Below are 25,095 nucleotides of genomic sequence, written 5' to 3'. Positions count from 1 at the left end.
ACATTATGCATGAGCAGTCCGTTAACACAAATTTTATATATATCTTGATCGTTGAATTGGTGAAGAATCTCAAAAAACACAACAGACATGTGCAGAACCTGAAGGCAAGCAAATCGTGTCATAACCGCACCACATTTGTATCTGTATTCAACAGTAAGGATGAGCTCTGGCGTGTTCGCATAGAACACGTGCAGAGCCCGCCAGGAATTGTGCACGGCGCTGCGCTAATAACAGCCAGGGAGACATTTCACAATCCCTGCAGCCGAGCATCGGGACAATGTCTCCCTGGCTGCGATTAGCACAGCGCCGTGCACACTTCCTGGCGGGCTCTGCACGTGTTCTATGCGAACACGCCAGAGCTCATCCTTATTCAACAGTTTGTAAACTGGAATTGAATGGTTCTCGCTTCAGCACACCTTGCTGAAAGCTCTACAAATGCTTTGCTGTTGACACTGCTTTTCTATGAGGTCTGTTCCACCATGTGAAACAGGCCTTAGCCCCCATTCACATCGGTGCTATTTGACAGGTCAAATCTGAGCCTTTTGCTGGCAATAGGAGCATCCCAATCCATGTGACGCCGACTTTGCAGCACTGATCTCCAAACAAAGTTCCTGCACTACTTTTGGCGACTTTGGGGGCAATTTCAATAGCCATCCGTTTATGAACCTGCACAGATGTCAATAAAGTCACCCCCGAAGTCACACCGAAATACAGCTTTGAAATCATACCAGTTTGGATGAACTTGAATGGTTTCAAAGCCGCGTTCAGTGTGAACGAGGGCTCTGTGAGCACACAAGACGTGTGACGCAAGAGCAATGAACGGCGCACTTGCCCATTTCTTACCTCCTGGTCATTTTCCTGCAGGGGTCGTTGTTGCTCAGAAATTTCTGATTCGGCCAAACTAGTCAAAGTGTCTTCTCTGCTGAGCTCAGAAGAGGAGGATGAGGATGAAGGCGTTTCTCCCCGTTCCCATGCTAACATACTGTTACCTGAGTGCTCCTCATTTTTAGTTAAGGCATCTAATGTAGCTAAGGGCGTTCCTGTACTCCCATCTGCCAGAGTGCCCCCTTCATACTGAAAAAGGCTAATCATCTGCCCAGTGTCACCTTCTGTCAAGAACAGTCCACGACTGGCAGAAGCTTGCAGGTCGGATTCAGAAGACCGGCTCACCATCTGTGCCTGTCCTTTCCCTATGGATATATGCAGAGGGCAGGGTGGGCATAGACTGGCAGTTCCCTGGCAGTCCTGATCCCTGGTATTTAAAGGACTATCAGTAGAGGAGGAGGGGTCCAGTTCTGTTGGCTGGCAGTCCAGTGTTGGTAGGTCACTGATGAGTTGGTGCATATGGAAAACTTCTACTGGGGAGTGTGTGCCTGGCTGTGGGTCCATATCCAAGGCCATCACAGTATCTGGGGTCAGGGGGGGTCTGGTGTCCATATCGGAGTAGCTGTCTACACGAGGGGGCGCTCTGTCAGCACTGTCCGGGGAGTCTTCCTTGCAGCAGGCTCCCTCACTAAAGCTGCTCTGGGGATCCATGTCCATGTGAGGGGGTGCAGACACTGACTCCATTCCGTCCTACCTTCTGTCAGTGCAACGTGTCACATCTAAGGGGTACCTGCTTTCTGTCACTGCGTCCTATACAACTTGCCACACCTTCCGTAAAAACTTCCTTCACCATAACTTTAAACTCTATCGCTTTTCTTCAGGGATGTCATGTATGTTCCTTTACTACTTCTACCGCCGCTACACTAACTTCAGCTTTCGCATTTCACCACACTATGCCATGGGACGCAGATGTGAGAGCGCAAAGGGCATGCTGGGTAATGTAGTCCCAGGTGAACAGAACTGTGTGTAAATGTAGAGGCGGAGCTCATGTGCGCAGACGCTAGGATGTCTTGTAGTCGAAAGAAAAGACAAGGGGAGGAGGTGGGATTAGAGCCTAAGCAGCCCATAGTACACCGCGCCACCAATGACCCGGAAGTTAGTTTAAACCATGGCTGCCCTAGGAACATTTAGAGCTGTGGGTGCTCTCCTTAGAAGTAACGGGAGTGTTCACATACGGGGATACGCAAAGAAAGCGGGTGAGAAAAGAGACAATAATTGTTCTACTAATATGTTATATACTATTAATAATTCTTAGCGACAACAGTCATTTGTAATGCAGATAGTCTTTTCGTCCTACACTGAGAAGGTCAGGGGACGTACAGTACTAAACTGCATATTGGGTAGGGCTGAAACAACGAATTGGCATAATCGATTAGTTGGCCTGCATACAGCAGGGTTTGACAAATTTGCTTGGAATCTAGGAGCCAGCTAAAAAAGTTAGGAGCCAGAAAACGCGCCCGTCCCGACGAGCTTGCGCACAGAAGCGAACACATACGTGAGCAGCGCCCGCATATGTAAACGGTGTTCAAACCACACATGTGAGGTATCCCGCGATTGGTAGAGCGAGAGCAATAATTCTAGCCCTAGACCTTCTCTGTAACTCAAAACATGCAACCTGTAGATTTTTTTAAACGTCGCCTATGAAGATTTTAAAGGGTAAAAGTTTTTCGGCATTCCACGAGCGGACGCAATTTTGAAGCGTGACATGTTGGGTATGAATTTACTCGGCGTAACGTTATCTTTTATAATATTAAAAAAAATGGGGATAACTTTACTGTTGTCTTATTTTTTAATTAAAAAAAGTGTAATTTTTTTCCCAAAAAAGTGTGCTTGTATGACCGCTGCGCAAATACAGCGTGAAAAAGTATTGCAACGATTGCCATTTTATTCTCTAGGGTGTTAGGATAAAAAATATATATAATGTTTGGGGGTTCTAATTAGAGGGAAGAAGATGGCAGTGAAAATAGTGAAGAATTGTTGTTTAACTTGTAATGCATAAAGCGGGGGTTCACCCAAAAATCCACTTTCTGTCACTAGATCCAGCATACTGCTGACATCTGCAGTATGCTGGATTTTTTTTTTTTTTTGTACTTATCATTTTAGCCGTATTTCTGCTCCTGCACCGAGCGGCGTATCCTTCCGGGTATAGGCGTTCCTAAGTAAAGCGCAGTTGATTGACGGGCTTGGATAGTGCGTCACACCTTCCGGAAATAGCCGACGTGACTCTCGGCAATTTACGGCGCCTGCGCAGTCAGCTCTACACGGCAGGCGCCGCATAGCGCCGAGAGTCACGTCGGCTATTTCCGGATGGCGTGACGCGCTATTCAAGCCCGTCAATCAACTGCGCTTGATTTAGGAACGCCCATTCCCCGAAGGATTCCCCGCTCGGAGCCGGAGCAGAAATACGGCTAAAACGATAAGTACAAAAAAAAATAAAAAATCCCAGCATACTGCAGATGTCAGCAGTATGCTGGATCTAGTGACAGAAAGTGGATTTTTGGGTGAACCTCCGCTTTAACTTGTAATACCAACGGCCACCACCAGATGGCGCCAGCTCACACAAGGAAGAGCTGGGGTCTGCCCACCTTCCAAGCCAAGTCGCCAGGAGGCTATTTCTAGTCGCCATGGCGACCTGGTGACCGGGATTTGTCGAGCCCTGGCATACAGAATGCATTCCGTGTTTACTTATCAGAAAATACAGTGCAGCACACATACAGCTCCGTACACTTTTCATAAATGCCAGTATACATACACATTGTAGCACACATTCAGCTTAGTGCAGGCAGCCTTAGGCCTGGGGGCAAGTCCAGTCAAGTGGCCCACTGAATCTGCACACCATGCATGCCCACTTGTTTTTTTAATTCAGCCTCACCAGTGGGCATTAGTTCAGCCCCACCTGTGCCCATTTTTGCAGCCTCACCAGTGCCCATCAATGCAGCCTTTTCAGATCATTGGGATTAGAGAGAACAGAGCCACCGGATTACACAGAGTGGGGATCTTCCACTTCCCCAGAGCGGCCGCTATCACACGAAGTCCCACCTCCTGCACCATCTCTCATGATAGATGTCATCAGTGTGCTGTCTATCATAGGAGCTGGTTCAAGAGGCGCCTAACTTTTCCCTCTGAGGCAGCCCAGTGGGACCCATGGTAGATTTGGCCCTGGGGGCCCCCTTCTGCCCCAGCTCACGGAGCACCCACCCAGCATCGGCCCTACAAAACCGGGGACAGACTTGGTCTGGGAACAGTGTCCTCAGTCGGGGGACTCACCCTGGAAACCAGGGACATCTGGTCATCCTAGGCTAGCGGCCAGCAGGACCTACAGACCATGGCCAGCTCCCAGCAGGAACCACAGTGTTGAGAGCTATGTTGAGGTTACTGGAGCAGGGTAGATGGGGTGTATGGGGGGGAAGATAGATGGGATGTGGGGGTCAGCTAGCCCTGGGGGTGTCAGTCTCTCTGACCTCAGCAGGTTATTGCACAGCCTCCTTCACCCGGGGGGGGGGGGGTGATTCTCCTGTCTTCCCTGTCTTCCTGGGGTCAAGTATAGGTGCAGCCTGAGCCAGTCATGTGGGTCCTGAGTCCCGACTCCCTGCCTCCAAGATCCAGGAGTTGTAGTTTTCTGGCTTTACTACACTGCTTCTCCACCCACGGGGAGCTTGAGCATGCACAGAGCGGACTACAACTCCCGTAATGCAACAGCGTGCGCTGGCTACCATGCCCCCAGCTCAATTTCGTCCAAGGGAAAAACATCGTCAGCGGGTGGCCATTTTGCATGTAACTTGGGGCGACCTGGGAAACGATCGCTGCCCTTTTTAATGCATTTTTAAGGGAGTTGTAAAGGGAAAAAAATGTTTTGCCTAAAATTAATGTCTGCAAGGTAGACAGACAGAATAGTGTAATGATTCTGTTAAAAAACAAGTAAATACCTATTAAATTCCTTCATCTATATCACCTCCGGCATTCTAGTTTCTGTTCTCTCATTCACTTCCTGGTTTGCGGTGCTCGTTCATGTAAGAACTACATTTCCCAGTATGAATTGCGGCACGCCCCATAATTCACACCTCCTTGAAGTCTCCAACACGAAGAGAGCGTCCTGCCGCACAGATGTAGTTCCCAGGAGGGGGTGAGCACGTTACTGACCACCGCAATAAAGCCTCCCTTCACTGTGGTGAGTTACAATCAGACAAGCAGGAAGTGAACAGAACAGAGAAGAAATAGAGCAACTTCTGAGCAAAAACGAACAATGAGGAAGTGAAAAGAGGAATGTCTGCAGGTAAAGGATGCTTATTATGAAAACATTTTTTTTCCCTTTACAACCCCTTTAAGTGTGTTTTGCAGTTTGCAGAAACGCACTATAGTCCATTTAACCTGGTTGCTTATGATGCAGGTTCAAAATATTGAATGCGGGGGAAGGATACTGAATTGATGCTATTACCATTGAAGGGTCTTATCCAGTGGCATCACTATGGGGTTGCAGTCCGCGCCTGGGTGACACCGGATTACACAGAGTGGGGATCAACAAGGGTTGATACTAGAGCTGCACGATTAATCGTGAAGAGAATCGCAATCTCGATTCTCCCCGCCCACGATCTCCCCGCGGGATGACCCGCGATTCTTCTGTGTCTGAACGTAAAATTAGAATGCTGTATATAGGAATAAGGAGCTGGGGAGCACAGTGAACCTTGGGAGTTGTAGTTTCAGGCTGAGGCGCTCCCCTTCCGCTCAGGACTACAGCTCTCTTCCCGCTGACACGGGCTACGTCCCGCCCACTGATTTTGGTTTCCCCCCTGAAATCAACAGGTCGGTACTGAGCTGAGTTTGGCGCTTCTTATCAGTGGGGGTGGGGAGGGTGCACTATGTGTGTGGTGTCCATAGAGGAGGAACAGGGTCGAGCCTTCCCACAGTGGCTCCCATCTCCCGGACACTGGGCTGGAGGGTGGTTCGTATCATCTGTGACGGGGACATACACACCTGTGTGCTGCCAATGGCGCAGGGAGACCTCCTGCATGTGTTTACACTGGGGGACTACAGGTCCTAGCAAGCACCTCTCTAGCAGCCTGAGATAGGACTAGAAGCTCCAGCATGCCTTGCTCCTCTATTGCAGCATGTGATAGAACAGGGCTCGACAAATCCCGGTCGCCATGGCGACTAGAAATGGGGTCCTGGCGACTTGGCTTGGAAGGGGGGCAAAAAAAAAAAATTTTTTTTTGTGAGCTGGCGCCATCTGGTGGTGAGCCGTTGGTATTACAAGTTATTACCACCAGATGTGTAAGCTGGCGCCATCTGGTGGTGGCCGTTGGTATTACAAGTTGAGCATTACAAATTAAACAGCAATTCTAATGTAATTTTTCACTGCCATCTTCTTCCCTCTAATTAGAACCGCCAAACATTATACATATTTTTTATCCTAACACCCTAGAGAATAAAATGGCGATCATTGCAATACTTTCTGTCACGCCGTATTTGCGCAGCGGTCTTGCAAGCGCACTTTTTTGGGAAAAAATTACACTTTTTTTTAATTAAAAAATAAGACAACAGTAAAGTTATCCCCATTTTTTTTTTTTTTTTTTATATTATGAAAGATAATGTTACGCCGAGTAAATTCATACCCAACATGTCACGCTTCAAAATTGCGCTCGTGGAATGCCGAAAAACTTTTACCCTTTAAAATCTTCATAGGCGACGTTTAAAAAAATCTACAGGTTGCATGTTTTGAGTTACATAGGAGGTCTAGGGCTAGAATTATTTCTCTCGCTCTACCAATCGCGGCGAGACCTCACGTGTGGTTTGAACACAGTTTACATATGCAGGTGCTGCTCACGTATGTGTTCGCTTCTGCGCGCAAGCTCGTCGGGATGGGGTGCGTTTTCTGGCTCCTAACTTTTTTAGCTGGCTCCTAGATTCCAAGCAAATTTGTCAAACCCTGTGATAGAACTACAAGCCCCAGCATGAATGCTTTTCACTTTCATTGTAGCCTAGGTTACTGGGTGGCTCGGCTAGAACTACAAGTCCCAGCATGCTCTGCACCTCTCTTGCAGCCTGTGATAGAACAACAAGTCCCAGCATGCTCTGCACTTTCATTGCAGCCTGTGATAGAACTAAAAGTCCCAGTATGCTTTGCATTTCTATTGCCGCCTGGAGTCCTGAGTGGTTTGGCTGGAACTACAAGTCCCAGCATGCCATGCAGCTTCACTATAGCCTGTGATAGAACTGCTTTGAATGTCCATTACAGCCCGGAGTCCTGAGTAGCTGGACTGGCACCATATGTCCCAGCATATGCTGCACCTACATTACAGCCTGTGATAGAACTGCAATTCCCAGCATGTGCTGCATGTTCATTACAGCCTGTGATATAAGTCCCAACATGCTCTGCACCTCCATTAACACCATGGGATCCTGGGCATCTGGGCTGGGACTCCAAGCCCCAGCATGCACTGCAGAGCTGCTCCTGTCATCCAGGGGAAGAAACCAGGAACACAGGTGGTGGTAAAATTCATAATATATTATAATGGATAGTGGTTGCCGGTATTTTAAGTCCACTCCTCGCATGCCCCCCTTTAATAGCCTGAGAGACGTTTTTCAGAATCGTGAGAGAATCGTGATCTTCATTTTAAGCAAAATAATCGTGATTCTAATTTTTGCCAGAATCGTGCAGCTCTAGTTGATACCATCAAGGAAGCAGTTGTAGCAGCTGCTTGTCAAGCCCCCCCTGCCATCAGTGAAGCGATGACAGTGGGCTCTTTTTACCCACTCAGTCCGCCAGACACAGGCGAGAGGCAAGCTGCGGGCTGTTTGCCCCCCTTCTCCTGACAGTAGTGCAGGAGGAGAGAGAGAGAGCGTCTCTCATCTGGTTGCTGCCCTGCCGATTTGCCGCAGCAGAGTGCCAATCGGAAGAGACTAGGGGAGCATCATCGGACATGTAGTCCTGGAAGATTGGCCGCCTCAGTGTTGTCCGCAGGGAGCAGGTTAAAGCCCCGCCAGTTTGCACACTGCTTGGGAGGGGGGGAGCCTGTAATCCGTGAAAAAAGCTGAGGGAGTGGGAGCTACAGAAGACGGGGGGGGGGGGGGGGGGGGGACGAGAGAAGGCCGCACTGCTGCCCAGCCATACCAGAGAAAGAGGAACTGAGCCACTGTCAGGGTACAGACATGCTACACTAGTGACCAGAGTTGGCCTGGGCATCCCAGAGTAAACGAACATCCAGCTGCAGGGATCACTGCTGCAGTTTCACTGGGTCTGGTAAAAGGGCCTGTCGGCTATTATCTATTACTGCTTCTAGGGACTGAGCCATTAGGAAGTGTCAACCTGCTATCCTCTAGACCTTACCAACCTCTGCAACGCGTGCCAAAGAGCTCCAACAGTGGGCTGCTGGCCATAAAATAGCCCCCCCCATTTTCAGGGGACACCATGCTTTACCACACCAGGTGACGCCAACTCTAGTGACGCAACTGGGCCCATCCCTATATGAAATAATTCACAGGACAAATATACATTCCAAAAACGCTTTTTAAAATTCAACATGTCTTTTATTAGATTAGTTTAAACATTTTTCATTAAAAGCACAACATTTTGCATAAGACATTTGTCTCCGATTTGAGGAGATAGAGGATTTGTAGCATGGAGATGTTCCCAGATTATGCAATGTGGGTCTACGCGTTTCACACACAAAGCTGCTTCATCAGGACCTCAAATCTCTCAATCGCATATAAATTGACACTACGATAACATCAGAGAAAAAATATACATGAGTTCACATACAATATGGTGTACAAAATACATAGCAGTAATTTCATATTTAATCACAGGAACTATCCCCTAATAAATGGGTAACAGTGGAAAAATATATATATTAATTGTTACAGGGCGAGGGGTTTGGTTAAATACTTGTATGGAACTGAAACAATACTTTTTATATTTTGAGTCATCAATTTCAACCTCTGTTAGAATATCTTCAGGTCATAAAGCACTGACAGAAAGACATGCAGACACAGTCTCACCAGCCCGTGGGAAGACTACCAACATGGGGAGTATCAGAGACCACAAACAATGAGTACTTGTGCTACTATTGGATAAGATACATTAAATAACTACACTACACTAAATAACTACATTACTCTTTTGAGGCAAGCATAAAAAACCTATGCTTACACCTTGGATTTTTTATATTCCGCTGACAGCTGATGACTCATCGGTTGTTAAGGACATGGCAGCTGCCTTCCTGGCCTGCTTCCTAACAACCTGCTATTAGCAGTTTGTTAATGAGGGAAAAAGACATGCAAAGCAAAACATATGAAAACTGCATATAAAGAAAAACGCGGGTTTTAAACGCAAAGCGCGCTAGAAACCTAGGGTAAAGACAGTTTTTTTTTTAATTTTTTTACCTTGCTATAGGTGCAGTCTATACTATAAATTTGTAGATTGCTGTGGGGCCACTCTCAAGGCAGGAGGAGCTACACACACACACGTCCCTGTTCTGCCGCTCGTGGCTTGACTGCTTGTCACGAGCATCGGCACCCCCGTGATGCAGCGGGCCCACATGCCTGCTATCCCGCTTTAAATGACCAACGTACAGCTACGACGGTTCGCGGGATCGTGCCCACCACCGGCGGCTGGTCAGCAAGTGGTTGGGGACAGGAGACTGTGATCGCCACTCCAAAGCTTTTACCTTTTTCTGCTGTTGCCACTGGCGAGTCAACTTCACCTCAGGACAAAAGCGGCGCTATGCACATCCACCTGGAGGACAAGGAGTACCTAGCCAGTCCCCTCTCTTCACTGCCTATAAAAAGGTGCCATCCAAGGTAACCTTTAATAACCCCGACCTACATAAAGATATCCGGTCAATTTTAGCATTAACCTCTTGCGGACCAGCGCATGACGATATACATCGACACAATGGCACGGCTGGGCAAATGGGCGTTGAGGTACGTCCCGTTTAAGATGTGGCATTGTGGGCACGCGCATGCTGGGGGCGGCGCTCACGCACGCCGTAAGCTCCATGATCCCGACTGCGGGCCCCGCAGACTCGATGTCCACGGGGATACCCGTGATAGTCTCACGGAGAGGAAGAACAGGGAAATGCTAATGTAAACAAGCATTTCCCCCCCCTCACCTTCCAGGACAGCTACTTGAGAGATGATTGGCTCTGCCCTCTACAGGAAACACAAATCAGATACAATTTAAAAGGCCCCTCCCTTTCCTCTGACCCTCAGTAGTTTTGTGTTTCCAGAACTCCCAGGAGCACCGACACGTTTTTTATTTTCTTGGGTCTGGTAACTGTGGTTGGCGGACCCCCCTTCCCTGGCATCATCCAGTACTGGTTGCAGCCAAGTAATGGGTGTTTAGTCCCTGTACTTTCTGCTAGAAGGGTTCCCTATTTGTAGGTACTTGCTTACCTGGTGAAAGTGGTGGCAACTTCCTTCAGGTTTTTCCCCAGCTCTGCCTGTGTGGAAACCTTGTCCTCCTCGTGCTTCGCCGAGGTGTACCAAGATGGCATCGGAGGACTTCTTGTGACGCAGCAAGATGGCGCCGGATCTGGAAGTCACGTGACGCACTTCCCGGTGCTGTGTTTATAAGGAACACGGTGTAATACACTGAGGACATGCTGCCTGGGGGGAACAGTCTGCTGAAACGCCGGACAGTCGCATTTTAGCAGGACGACGGCAGCCTATCTCTCCGGCCGATCTCTATTCGCCTTATGGAGCTTGAGGACAGGTCTGAGGATGGAGCACCTGCTCGGATTGAACCAGCGGCAGCCTCCGAGTCCCATACTGCAGGGCTCGACAAATCCCGGTTGCCATGGCGACTAGAAATGGCATCCTGGTGACTTGGCTTGGAAGGTGGGCAAAACATTTTTTTTGTGAAGTCCCCAGCTCTTCCTTGTGTGAGCTGGCGCCATCTGGTGGTGGCCATTGGTATTGCAAGTTAAATCAGGAGTTCACCCGAAATTTTTTTTTTTTAACCTTAGATTAATGCTCATTTTGTCAAGGGGAATCGGGTAGTTTTTTTAAAAATCTAAGCAGTACTTACCGTTTTAGAGAGCGATCTTCTCCTCCGCTTCCGGGTATGGTCTTCGGGACTGGGCGTTCCTATTTGATTGACAGGCTTCCGACGGTCGCATCTATCGCGTCACGAGTAGCCGAAAGAAGCCGAACGTCGGCTTCTTTCGGAAAATCGTGACGCAATAGATGCGACTGTCGGAAGACTGTCAATCAAATAGGAACGCCCAGTCCCACAGCCCATACCCGGAAGCGGCGGAGAAGATCGCTCTCTAAAACGGTAAGTACTGCTTAGATTTAAAAAAAACTACCCGATTCCCCTTGACAAAATGAGCATTAATCTAAGGTTAAAAATTAACATTTCCGGGTGAACCTCCACTTTAAACAGCAATTCTAATGTCATTTTTCACTATTTTCACTGCCATCTTCTTCCCTCTAATTAGAACCCCCAAACATTATATATATTTTTTTTATCCTAACACCCTAGAGAATAAAATGGCGATCGTTGCAATACTTTCTGTCACGCCGTATTTGCGCAGCGGTCTCACAAGCGCACTTTTTTGGGAAAAAATTACACTTTTTTTTACCAATTACATTTTTATTGAAAATTTTTCATTAACATACAAATAGGAGTCATAAATCCACAGAGAAAACAGGAACATTGCATGAGTGTATGATAAAGGTATAGGTCTACATTTACACCACAGCATAGAGAGAAACAGATTGGATAATAAATCATAATATACAGGCTGGCGTATTGTAACCACTTCTAACAGCTAGCCCTGCAGTCTCCATCACAGACAATCGTGGTTGGGAATATAGTAAACAGATGTCGACTTACAACAGAGAAAAATTAGGTATCAAATAATAAATAGAAGGGACTAAAGTAAAGGGGATGGGAACAAGAACGAGGACGAGATGGACCTCAAGTATTAAACAAGATATGGAATAATAGTTATACCAGGGCGTGGTGGGAACCTCTGCTAGCTCTAAGTTATCATTAAGAAATCAGTCAACCAAAGGTAAGCTCACTCCTTGTTCCACTCACTCCAAATCTGCCATCTTTTATCAAAGCCTCTCCTCTGACCAGCTCTGGAAGCTATTAGGGATTCATACAAGTAATTATTGCGAGTAAAAGTGATTACATCTGAGAGATTAGGGACTACATTGGACTTCCAATTCCGAGTGATAAGCGATCTCGCTGCTAGCAACAAGTGTGTCACTACAGTTCGGAACTGTGGGGGGGGAAAGAGTCAATGTTCAAACCCATCAGGGCCAACGCAGGCCCTGGTCGAGTAAGGACACCTGTAATTGAGGAGACACATCTGAACACACTGTTCCAGAAGCTTATTAAGTGTTTGCACTTCCAGAAAATATGCATAATGTTACCCACCTCTCCAGCACAGAGGAGAGTTATCTTGAGAGAATTTGGACATCCTGTATGGCGTAAGGTACCATCTTAGGGAAATCTTCTGGGCAAGTTCCCAGTGGTTGGTACATTTAGAGGCCTTATATACTGAATTGTGAGCAACTTGCCACTGCAATTCTGTAAAGGTTCTGCCCAAGTCCTCCTCCCATTTCAGGAACTTGTACTTGACAAAGGTACGTCTGTGCTGGAGTAAATTGTAGAAAAGGGGAATCCCTTTGGTGGGGGGCTTATAGGACGTGAAGAACTTCCAAACGAGGTCCGGAAGGAATACTTTGTGGTTACTGACAGACTTTAGGAAATGTGATACTTGGCGGAATTTATACACATCTGCCGAGGAAAGGTTGTATGTAGATTGAAGGGACTGGAAAGAGGATAGATGGCTCTCACTGAATAGATGAGAGATATGGGTAATACCCTTGTTCCTAAGGCTAATATTGGAAATGGCACTCGCCAGGGTTTCAATGGGAACTGGCACCTCTACCAATACATCCCGGGGATCGGAAATGCCGCCAAGATCCCTCCAGGCCTCCAAGGAGGCCCGAATGGATAAGGGAAGCTGGTGCAAAGGAAAAGGTCTCATCCTGTCCAGATACAGCAGGGAGATCAAGTCCTTAGTGGGGCTCAATGACTTTTTAATGCTGCACCAGGGGACCACCGGGGGGTCCGTGAACCATGACTTAAGTTGATTTGGAAGGGATGTGCGGTAGTAATCACGTATGTCCGTGAAACCCATACCGCCCGCAGACCTATGTCTAGTTAACAATGTCTTGGAGCACCTGGGTTTACGTGCGCTCCACACAATTCCTAAGGATGGAATTTAAAGATCGAAGATGGGGGGGGGGGTTTATAGGGATAGGGAGCGTGCGAAAAATATACAGGATCTGGGGTAGTAATAACATCTTAAAGGAAGCAAGACGGCCAGACCAGGAGAGTTCTACTTTAGTAAGTTTCTCTATTAGTACTGGGTAGTTGGCATCAGCTAATCCATAGGGGTCTGCTGTGATCTGGAGACCTAGGTAAGATATGCTTTTCTTAGTCCACGCATAGGGGAATGCGCCTTCCAAGTAGACCTGGGCAGAGGTTGGGAGGTGCATAGGCAGAATAGTTGACTTGGAGGAGTTAACGTTATAGTAGGAGATATTCCTAAAAGACTGTAGAACTTCTTGGGCGTGGGGAAGCGAAATAGTCGGGATGATATGGACACAATGATATCATCGGCAAACAAAATAATCTTGTGGGGTGTACCGTGGATAGAAAAACCTGTGATGTGTGGATGGGCCCTAATTTTTTCGGCCAGTGGTTCAATTAGAAGGTCGGGAGAGGCAATTAGAAGTAAAGACCTGGGCCGAGGGGTGGGAGTAGAGGGCTAGGATAGCTGACATGATAGGGCCCTGGAACCCAAATTTAGTTAGGGTATGGGACATATAGGTCCAGTGGACCCTGTCGAACGCCTTCTCCGTGTCCAAAGAGAGGAGCAGAGAAGGCGTCCGAGAGGCCCAAGCATGCTGCACCACCACCCCAATAATCCTGCGAGTGGCGTCTGACGCCTGTCTGCCCGCAGTGAAGCCGGATTGGTCTGGATTAATTAAAGATGGTATAACAGTTAGAAGCCTATGGGCTAGAATTTTGGCATATAGCTTAACATCAGTATTTAAAAGTGAAATGGGGTGAAACGTTAGAGGGAACATCAGGAGGTTTGCCAGGTTTTGGGATAGTGACAATATAGGCGGTTAGCATCTCAGGTGGGAAGCTTGCAGAGGACATGGCCTGTTAAAAACACTGAGCTCAATGCGGGGGCAAGGATCCCACCAAACGTTCTGTAATAGTTGTTTGGTAGGCCATCAGGACCAGGGAACTTACCCAAGGGCATCTTGGAAATCACTTTCTGGATTTCCGCATCTGTAATGGGGGCGTTTAAAGCTTGTAGTTGTGTAGGTGACAGGGTAGGGAGAGTCAGATCAGCCAGGAATTTCTGTATGTCATGATCTGAGGGCTGTGGTGTGTTGCTATCTTCTTTTATGTTGTATAGGGACGAATAGTAGTCAGCGAAAGAATTGGCAATGTCTCTTGGGTCGTACAACTTGCTATTGTTAGTTGGGCTACGAATGAAGGGTATTTTCGTACGTGTCCTCTGGTCCTTCAGGCAACGTGCCAAAAATTTGCCAGCCTTATTTCCAGAGGAGTAGTACATCGGCTTCAGGGCATTAACGAATTTACTATGGGATTCTAAGAGTAGGCGCCTTAGGTCACACCTGAGATTAACCAATTTGTTTGACAGATCCAGAGCTCTACCAATCGCGGCGATACCTCACATGTGTGGTTTGAACACCGTTTACATATGCGGGCGCTGCTCACGTATGTGTTCGCTTCTGCGTGAAAGCTCGTCGGGACGGGGTGTGTTTTCTGGCTCCTAACTTTTTTAGCTGGCTCCTAGATTCCAAGCAAATTTGTCAAACCCTGCCATACTGCCTCCAAGGGTAATCCCTTGTCTGTGGTTCTACAGCAGGGGACCTTTTTTTGTATGAACCTTCTTTGTTTATGGCTCTTGTTTCTGCTTTTTTTTCTAGGACAAACCAGTGAAGCAGAAATGTGGAAACTGTAGGGCTGGCTTTCTGATGGTTATAAAAAATGATTTTTTGAGGATTGTATTCCATCCAGAGCTAGGTCAGAGACTGTCTCTTTAAAAGAGTTAATGTCTTCCTTGAAGGAGGTCGTAGCCTCCTTTCGGTCCTTTAATGAGAGTAGCAGGGCTGGGACTTTCCTCATCTAGTTCCATAGCTCAAGTGCCTTCAGCTTCAGCTAGACCCCTTCCTCTGTTAGTGTCCGAGACCATTAGTTCACACTATACTTCTTATCTGGAAGAAGGGGAGAACGCAAGCTCTTCATCTGATGGGGATTCCGCATCAGCAGGGTCAGATTAAGAACATCATGAGCCTGGTGCTGAGGATTTTGGTGGGGCCTTTTATAAATAATAAATAAATGCGTGGGAATGACATGAAGGAAGACCGTGTGAAGATGGAAGTGCCCGGGCCCCGCCTGATTCATTACAGCGCAGCACTGGGGGGCTCAGTCTGAAAATTGAAGTGTACACTAATGTGCTAATATGCTGTGCATACTTGTACATTGTGGCATAACCTACCCCAGGGCCTCTAAAAAGTAGTAATGTCAGGAAAGTTTACTACCACTTTAATATCACAGGATTCCAGGAGCCTCTCATGGGGCCCCTACTGACCCAGTGGCCCTTGGGCAATGCCTAAGTGCACAGTTGCCAACATTTAAAAAATATTTTCAGGGACACTTTTTTTACAAGTGCTATATTTGGAGTAGCTGAGATCCCCGATGTTCCTCTATACATCATAGTAGTAATCACAAAATTAAATGAATACTAATAATGGGGCAGAACAAATATGAGAACTGAGATTTCCTTTAGATGAACTAACAAAAGTGTGTCCATTCTAGAGCTGGTAACATTGAGGATATTCAGTATAATTTTAAAGAACTGTTTTTGTGGGTAGGCGACATAGGGGAGGAGTATGGGCGGTATATAAGTGGGAAGTATGTGCAGGTGAGGGAGAGGAATGTGGAGGGTCGAACAGTGGGCACTATGTACAGGAGAAGAGTGCAAAGGGTACGACAAAACACACTATGTACAGGAGAGGAGTGTGAAGGGTATGACAATGGGCAATATGTACAAGAGAGGAGTGTGGAGGGGATGACAGAGGGTAGTACGTACCAGAGAGAAGTGTGGAGGGTATGGTAGTGGGCAGTATGTACAGGAGAGGAATGTGGACGGTATGATAGTGGGCACTATGTATAGGAGAGGAGTGTGGAGGGTATGACAGTGAGCAGTATGTACAGGAGAGGAGTGTGGAGGGTGCGACAGTGGGCACTATGTACAGGAGAGGAGTGTGAAGGGTATGACAGTGAGCACTATGTACAGGAGTGGAAGGATATTTAGGAACTGCATAGTGGTTAAGTGGGTCATACATGGATTGAAATTACGCCAATTATGCAGAGACCAGCCATAGTCGATCTATGTATGGGCTAGCTGGTTTTACACAAGTCAATCTATTAATCGACTTGAGTACAACCAGCCTGTTAGGTTTTTCCCAAAACAATCAGTGCTGCCAGCTATAGTTAGCAACTCTGATCATTGTACTCACTGGCAGAACACAATAACACTGCAGGAGTGGTTTCCCCCGTCCACAGGTCAGCAGGTGTGTGGGGACAGGCTGGGGAGAGATGGTAGTCAGTGGCTGTGTAGGCACTGGTAGTATCAGAGCCAGATACACACAGGTTACATACGCGACGATCGTTAGAGCGAGAACAATAATTCTAGTACTAGACCTCCTCTGTAACTCTAAACATGTAACCTAAAAAAAATTTAAAGCATTGTTTAGGATACCAAAAAAAATCGTGCTAACTTAACTAACTAGTGTTTTCCCTATCCGTCTTTCAGGACAGCCACAATAGAGAGATAGGCTCCTCCTCTTCCTGTAGGAAACACTGCACAGCCTTCAAATTCTCTCCTCCCCTTGCCAGACCTCAGTTCTTAGTGTTTCCTCCGGTGGGGAGACACTGCAGAGGAATCAGAGCTGGTCAGTCAGGGGACTGTGGCTACATAGACTTTCCTATCAAAGGGAGCAGGGGCTTTCCTGGGAAAACAGGCGAGGACTTACCGCCGAAACGCACCCCAATCCGTGTCGAGCGCGGCAGCCGGCTTGCGGGGGGTCCCTATCGTGTCCACAGGACCGAGGCGTGGGGGGGCAGATCCGAGCGCCCTCCTTTCTCAGGCCGCATTCATCTCTCAAAATTCGCGGGCCGAATGGCGGGTGACGTCATTTCCGGCAGCGCTCCGGAAACGTTCCCCTTTGACCCGCGACTTCCGGTTCCGGGTCGCGGCGCTGATAGGGACCCACGCGTCTGCTGGAGGAGTCTGATACTCGCCGGGGCGAGTAGGACAAGCGCAACCACCGCAATGTCGGCGACTTCTCCGGAGCATGGCCCGACCAAGGACGCTTCCTCCAGCCAGCCTCAGGTAAGGGTTTTCCTGGGGAGGGATCCCGAACCTTAGGCTTTTGTCTTTTTTCCCCTCTAATGCCCCTTGGTGGTTGGGGGGGAGGGGGAGAAGACAGTGGGAACCCAGCAGTAGTGTCTGTCCAGGGATTCCCCCAGGGTTGTAACCGCTGTTTTTTTCTTTAAAAAAAAAAAAAAAACACTTTTGTATGTAAATTGTTGGTTTAATCATTAATGTGTGGGGGGCCCCTTTCTTATCTTTTCAGAAAAGCCTAGAGAAAACGGGAAGGACACATAGTTCAAGGAAAAATGTGCCTCCTGTAGGGACTCTCTTCCTGACTCTTGGTCTAAAGTGCTATGTAGAGACTGCATACTTTCTCTTGTTAGGGAAAGGGATGCAGAACAGGAAGATAGTTTAGCAGCATCTGTTAAAGAACTGGCTTCTACGTTTTCTTCCTTTAAATCATTGTTTGAAAGAATGCAGCCCCCTTTGGACCCCACACAGGTTACAACCCATCCTGACGATCAGGGTCCTGCTCCTGTTTCTCCTGACCATTCAGCAGTAGCAGTTTATTTTGCAGGCCCTTCTCAGGTACAACACTCTCTGTTAGAGAATGTTGCTTCCGACTCCCAGGCAGGGTCAGATGAAGAAGACCAGGACGGTGAGCCCAAGAAGTCTTCTAGGTATAAATTGTCTCTTGACGACGTTGAGGAATTACTAGGGGCTATTTACACGACCCTAGGCATTCACACAGACAATAAGCCCCTTAGCCTCCACGACCAGATGTACAAAGGTCTGGGGGAATACAAGGGTAGGGTCTTCCCGGTTCACGAACTTCTAGTAGATACTGTTAAGAAGGAGTGGCAAGACCCTGAGAGGAAGCCCTTTTTTTCTCAGTCCCTTAAAAGAAGATTTCCCTTCTCAGAAGACCCCACTTCCGTTTGGAATAAAATGCCTAGATTAGATGCGGCCTTTTCCCAGGTTTCCAAGAAAACCGACTTGGCATTTGAGGATATGGGCAATCTGACAGATGCCATGGACAAAAGGGCGGACTCTCTATTGAAAAAGACATGGGAGTCCGTAATTGGGAACTTAAAGCCAGAATTGGCAGTTACGGTAGTGGCCCGTAATTTGGAGCATTGGCTCTCAAAAATTCAAGAACACATTGAGGCCGGGACAGACAAGGACACTATCTTAGCTTCCTTCCCTACAATTTTAAAAGGGGTGGCCTATATTGCTGATGCTTCGGCAGCTTCAGCAGAGTCAGTTTGCATGTCGGCGAGGTCGGCAGCTCTAGCTAATTCTGCCAGAAGAGCGCTCTGGCTCAAGACCTGGTCAGGGGACATTGCTTCCAAGTCCAAACTATGTGGAATTCCGTTCACAGGGGACCTCCTGTTTGGCCCAGGTCTGGAGTCAGTCTTAGACCGCACGGCGGATAAGAAAAAATCTTTCCCTTTCAAACGTAAAGCCCCACTGAAAGGGAGGGGATTTCCTCCCCAAAGAAACACAGGGGTCCATAAAACAGAAGCCCAGAAAAAGATCTGGACACCCAGGGGAAGGGGAGCGATTTTTCGCCCTCCTGACCAGCCCCCTAAGAAACAATGACTCCCAGATCAGGGTGGGGGGAAGGTTGGGGGCCTTCCTCCCACAATGGGAGTCCTTTTCCCCCAACAGGTATGTCTTGGAGATCATCAGAAGGGGGTACTCCACTGGAATTTTCATTCCCTCACCCTCAAAGGTACCTGGTCACTCAGCTTTCCAGAGACAAGGGAAAGGCAGAAGCTCTGATAGGGGCCTTGAAGGACCTGGAGGATAAAAATGTTGTCCTCAGAGTCCCAAAAGTGGAAGAAAAAAAAGGGGTTTTACTCCCATATTTTCGTGGTAAGGAAAGCTTCTGGGAAGTACAGGTTAATCCTAAACCTAAAACCACTGAACAGGTCAGTTGCGTACAAGAGATTCCGTATGGAGTCAATTTTTTCGGTCAGGGCCCTCCTACCTCAGAATTGCTTTATGGTCTCCCTGGACCTCAGAGACGCTTACCTGCACGTACCCATTGCAGATGGGTCTCAGGAGTTTCTGCGTCTAGCGATAGACTTAGGAACAACGGTGGTGCACCTTCAGTTCCAGGCCTTGCCATTCGGTCTATCCTCCTCGCCCCGCGTGTTCACAAAGGTCCTGGCGGAACCTATAGCCTTTCTGCGGCTCCAGGGGGTAGGCATAATAGCATACTTGGACGACCTGCTTCTCTTTGCGGCATCTCCAGAACAACTACGCAGGGACCTAGACTTAACCAAGAAGACCCTTACGGCTCTAGGGTGGCTGTTAAACTTAGACAAGTCCAGCCTAATGCCCTCTCAACGCATTCCGTACTTGGGGTACCTTTTGGACTCCACCCTTTTAAGGGTTTTTCTTCCCTTTAGAGAAGGCTCTGAAATTAGACAGGGTGGTAGCTGCCCTTCAGGGCAGTCATCAGGTATCAATCAGATCCCTGATGTCAACATTGGGTTTGTTAACCTTCACCCTCCCGGCTGTCCAGTGGGCAGGTTCTCACTTTCGGACCCTGCAGGCCTTCCTGCTAAAAATCTGGGATCACAGCATAGAACGACTAGACATCCTAGTACAGGTCCCATCCCATGTAAAGAGGTCTCTCTGGTGGTGGAGAAAAATCTCCAATTTGTCGCAAGGTCGACTGTGGCATATTCCGTTCCCACAGGTTCTTACCACAGACGCAAGCGGCAGGGGCTGGGGTGCTCACCTGGGGTCACTTCCAGCGCAAGGCCTCTGGAAAAATGCAGAGCTGAAAAATTCCTCCAACTGGAAGGAACTGAGGGCGGTCGGTCTAGCCCTCATATTCTTCCAGGAAAAGCTACAGGGGCACCACGTCCAGGTGAGGTCAGACAATGTCTCGGCCGTGGCCTACTTGACCAAACAGGGTGGCACCAGGTGCATAGCTCTGTCGGCCATAACAGCAGAGATTTTTCACTGGGCAGAGGCGAACACCCTATCCCTGTCAGCTGTTTTCCTAAAAGGGATAGAAAACAGTACAGCGGATTTTCTCAGCCGAAGCCAACTAAGAGGGCGAATGGGCCCTGAATCAGGAAATCTTCCATCTCCTGGTCAAGAAGTGGGGTGCTCTGGAGATAGACCTCTTTGCGTCCAGAGCAAACGCAAAAACCCCTTGTTTTTTCTCTCAGAGCAAGGGGGAGGGAACAAGAGGGGTAGATGCCTTGTCCCAAACCTGGCACTTCAGGATTTGCTACGCGTTCCCTCCGCCAGTCCTTCTACCTCTGGTCCTAAGGAAGTTTCAACTGGAGAAGACTTCGCTAATTCTAGTTGCGCCTCACTGGCCCAAGAGGGCTTGGTTCTCGGTCCTCAAGCAACTGACCGTAGAACCCCCCTTTTTTCTGCCACTACGAGAGGATCTCCTCTCACAGGGACCAGTACTCTGCCCCCAGGTACACAGGTGGAACCTGGCAGCATGGCTACTGAAGAGACCTTACTGAGATCTAGAGGGTTTTCAGAGAAGCTAACTGCCACTCTTCTTAACAGCAGGAAAAAGGAGACTCGTTCTATCTATAGAAAGGTCTGGCTTCGCTTCAATGCGTGGTGCCGAGAAGGTTCTTTTCCAGTACAGAGCTCCACATCCGTCCTGGAGTTTCTCCAGTGTGGGGCAGATAAGGGGTTATCAGCGAGTACCCTAAAGGGTCAGGTCTCAGCCCTTAGTGTATATCTAGAAAGACCTCTGGCCGCAGATCCTTGGATTATTAGGTTCTTTAAGGCTTTGTCCAGACAGAAGCCTTCTCAGGGACTCCCCTTCCCCAAGTGGGATCTTTCGTTAGTCTTACAGGTGCTAACAGGGTTGCCTTTTGAACCATTAGACAAATGTTTGTTAAGAGATTTAACGTTAAAAACAGTCTTTTTAGTTGCAGTGACCACTGTCAGGAGAGTCAGCGAGTTGGAAGCCCTGTCCATACGACCTCCTTTTTGCGTTATTTTCATGGATCGGGTTGTTTTTAAAACCGATCCGGCCTTTCTGCCTAAAGTTGCTTCTAAGTTTCATAGAAGCCAGGAGGTTGTATTGCCTTTGTTTTGTTCCAATCCCTCAGGTGAGAAGGAATTCAGGTTTAGTACACTAGATGCATCCTACAGTACTTGGAGCTGACTCAAAGTTTTAGGAAGTCAGACTCTTTGTTTTGTTTTCCGGGGCCAGAAAGGGACAGAAAGCGTCTCGACGCACTATTGCTAGATGGCTTAGATTAGTTATTGGGCAGGCTTATTCCTTGACTGGTAGGGAAGTCCCTACAGGAATAAAGGCACACTCTACTCGAGCAGTAGCTGCTTCTCAGGCTGAAAGGGCTGGAGCGACACCTGATCAAATATGCAGAGCCGCAACTTGGTCCAGCTACGCCACCTTCGTCAAACACTATAGAGTAGACTTGGTGTCAGCAGGCGAACAAGCCTTTGGGAGAAAAGTCTTGCAAGCCGTGGTCCCACCCTAATTGTAAGTACTCGATTATCCTCTCTATTGTGGCTGTCCTGAAAGATGGATAGGGAAAAATGGAGTTGCACTTACCGGTAACGTCCTTTCCAGTAGTCTTTCAGGACAGCCCTGGTTACCCACCCGAAGATTGGAGTGATTGTCTTTAGTCCAGGAACATAGTATGACATTGGTGTTTAATTATGGATTACTAACATGTTCTTGTGTCTCCCCAGCGGACCGGAGGTGCTCGTAAAAAAACTGAGGTCTGGCAAGGGGAGGAGAGAATTTGAAGGCTGTGCAGTGTTTCCTACAGGAAGAGGAGGAGCCTATCTCTCTATTGTGGCTGTCCTGAAAGACTACTGGAAAGGACGTTACCGGTCCATTTTTTTTTTATGAATGAAACAGTTTTTTTAAAAAAAAAACACGTTTGAAAAATTGCTGCGCAAATACCGTGCTAGAGCTGCACAATTAATCGTTAAAAAAATCATGATCTCGATTCAAACCCCCTGACGATCTCGAATGCAGAGTTTGCTGATTCTTTCATATAACAAGTGGAAAGACTTTCAGCTATCAAAAGAAAATATCTGGGCAGTCTGCCAAGTTTTTAACAGGAAACATTGTAACTAACGCTTCCTTCTTAGATCAAAGGGATAAACTTCTGTGTGTAAAGAACAAATCCGGGCAGTCTGCCAAGTTTGTAAACAAAATGAAACATTGTAACCAACTTCCTTCTTAGATCAAACTTCTGTGTGTAAATGCGGGAAATTTAACCACTTAAAGTCCAACACTTGTTTCTTAAGTTAAAACGCAATATTATTTGCTAGAAAATTACTTGGAACCACCAAACATTATATATATTTTAGCAAAAACTCTAGGGAATACAATGGCAATTGCTGCAATATTTTATGTCACACTGCATTTGCCCACTTTAATGAATAATAAAAACCATAAAAACAAAACAGTGAAGTTAGCCCATTTTTTTTTTTTTTTGTTTTGTTTTAATGTGAAAGATGATGTTACGCCGCAAGAATCGTGAGAGAATTGTGATCTATCTTCTAAGCCAGGCATATGCAATTAGCGGTCCTCCAGCTGTTCCAGAACTACAAGTCCCATGAGGCATAGCAATACTCTGACAGCCACAAGCATGACACCCAGAGGCATGATGGGAATTGTAGTTTTGCAACAGCTGGAGGTCCGCTTATTGCTTATCCCTGTTCAAAGCAAAAAAATTGCAATTCTCATTTTAGCCAGAATCGTGCAGCTCTATACCGTGCAACATAAAAAGTGCAAAGGCCACCATAGAGTAATTTTCTAGCAAAAAACAAAAGATGATTTTTACATGTTGGAGAGAAGTGTCAGAATTGGCCTGGGTGGCGAGGGGTTTAATTGCCATGAGTAATATACAAATTATTATTATAAGCCCTGTGATCCTATCAGTCTGCTGCAGTGTGTCAGCTTGTATTTATATTGGCCGCTCTGAATGTAACTTCTGACAGGCTGTGCAAGCAGGCCCGTATGTCCGGAACCATAAATGATAGCCGTCCCATATTTTGACCAGTTGTGGGGTATGTCTTCAACTGCCAACCACCTAAATGTGGGGTTTCTGTGACCTCTGGTCGTCGAGCTACAACCCCCGAAGTCAATCTTCAGAATTTTTTTTTTTTTTTTTTATTTTACCAAAAATAGGTAGAAGAATGCGTATCGGCCTAAACTGACGTGAAAGAAAGTTTTTTTTTTATATATCTTTTTGGGGATATTTATATTATAGTAAAAAATATTGAATTTTTTTTCAAAATGGTCGCTTTATTTTTGTTTATAGTGCAAAACATAAAAACTGTAGAGGTGATCAAATACCACCAAAAGAAAGCTCAATTTGTGGGGAAAAAAGACGGCAATTGTCAGTTAAAGTGACGCGGTGCCGAATTCGCAAAAAGGGGCAAGGTCCTTAACCTGCATAATGGTCCGGGTCTTAAAGCGGGGGTTCACCCAAAAAAAAAAAATTTAACATTATATTCAGGCGAGTTGTTAGAATCACAATCGGGTGTTTTTTTTTTTTAATCGTTGCTGTACATACCGTTTTATAGATATATGTTCACCGCGGCTTCCGGGTATAATCTGCGGGACTGGGCGTTCCTAATTGATTGACATGCATAAAGCGCGTCACCAGTTTTCTGTACGTAGCCGACCTGCGAGTCGGCTCTATATGGCGCTCTACGGCGCCTGTGCCTGCCGTGTAGAGCTGACTGCGCAGGTGCCATATAGTTAGGCTACTTACGGAAAACTCCGCGCCTTATGCGCCAGGGGAAGTTTTTCACCAGACGTTAATCATCTAACCTCTGAGTAGGAACGCCCACTGCCACGGGAGCCAGAAGCCAGGGGGAAAATAACAATAAAACGGTATGTACGGCAAAAAAAAACAGCATACTGTAGATGTCGGAAGTATGCTGGATGTAATTGTATATAGATGTTTTTAGGGTGAACCTCCGCTTTTAATGGAGAAGAAAAAAAGATTCAAACTATTTACACAGATATTTTTTTTTTTTTTGCAGTTGTTAAAGGGAAAGGAAAAGGACTTGTTAAAGAAGTTCAGAAAGGCCCTGAAGTTTGCAAAGACCCATATATCTTGGCCACAAATGCTATGGGGTTGAATATATACAAGTCTGGTTCAGATGTGCAGCTAAAAGACGATTCTCATTACCCAGAATGGTAAGTAGAACCTTTTCTGTGCAGCTTGTTGGGTTCCACTTTAATCTAACACATTTTGCCCTTTCCATATTTCTCATAGGCTTTTCCAGCTAAATCTCGGTCCACCTAAACCTTTGGAAGAGCTAAGTCCAGATACTCCTCAGTACTGGAAACGGCTTAGAAAACTGCACATGTGGAGGAACAACCGTCTAGCCAAAGTGAAGAAATTCTGATCAATTAATGGTTCTGCTTTTGTTGTTTTTGTACTCCTGCAGAGTATTGCTTGTTGGCATGCTTATAAACAACTATCAAACTTTTCAATTAAATTATTTTTCTTAATATTATGTCTTATTAATTGTTAACAATGAGAACTTGCGTAAAAGTAAACCTTTTACACTACTTTACTGACATCTGTCACAAGCAGACGCATTGGCTGGAGGGTTCTTGCTCATTGTAGTAAGAACATTTAAGGTTTGGTTTACACTGCTACGTCACGCAAGTCAGACGACTTCAGATTCAACTTTGCCCTGCAACTTCACTGAATGGGATCCAACCATACCAGGCCCTTTTGAGTCAGGTATGAAAGGAACCCCACCCCAAATAAAA

General features: G+C 46.9%; 2 protein-coding genes across 3 annotated transcripts in view; one reads left to right on the top strand and one right to left on the bottom strand.

The window, feature by feature from the left end:
* Positions 1-1,853, bottom strand: part of APBA3 (amyloid beta precursor protein binding family A member 3) — a 218,265-nt gene extending 216,412 nt beyond the window's left edge. The window contains exon 1 of one of the 2 annotated variants that reach the window (XM_040322250.1): positions 844-1,853. In XM_040322250.1, coding sequence (XP_040178184.1) covers positions 844-1,569 — 726 coding nt within the window. In that variant the 5' untranslated portion in view covers positions 1,570-1,853. The remainder of the gene's footprint in view (positions 1-843) is intronic. The other variant, XM_040322258.1, reaches the window with a different exon arrangement.
* A 61-nt stretch (positions 1,854-1,914) lies between these two features.
* MRPL54 (mitochondrial ribosomal protein L54) lies at positions 1,915-24,828 on the top strand. The gene is made up of 3 exons (XM_040322268.1): positions 1,915-2,081; positions 24,354-24,510; positions 24,590-24,828. Exons 1-3 carry the CDS (start codon positions 1,994-1,996, stop codon positions 24,720-24,722), a joined length of 378 nt encoding a protein of 125 aa, XP_040178202.1. The 5' UTR covers positions 1,915-1,993; the 3' UTR covers positions 24,723-24,828.
* The last annotated feature ends 267 nt before the right edge of the window (positions 24,829-25,095 follow it).

Source organism: Rana temporaria, chromosome 1 (assembly GCF_905171775.1).
Source record: "Rana temporaria chromosome 1, aRanTem1.1, whole genome shotgun sequence".
Taxonomy (NCBI): Eukaryota; Metazoa; Chordata; class Amphibia; order Anura; family Ranidae; genus Rana; species Rana temporaria.
This window is presented reverse-complemented; position numbering and strand designations above follow the sequence as displayed.

Excerpts from the sequence above, each read along its gene's own strand:
- MRPL54 (XM_040322268.1), top strand. The coding sequence starts at position 1,994 with ATGGCTGCCCTAGGAACATTTAGAGCTGTGGGTGCTCTCCTTAGAAGT. Across the intron at positions 2,082-24,353 it reads GGGATACGCAAAGAAAGCGG|TTGTTAAAGGGAAAGGAAAA; the intron begins GTGAGAAAAGAG and ends TTTTTTTTGCAG. Across the intron at positions 24,511-24,589 it reads GATTCTCATTACCCAGAATG|GCTTTTCCAGCTAAATCTCG; the intron begins GTAAGTAGAACC and ends TATTTCTCATAG.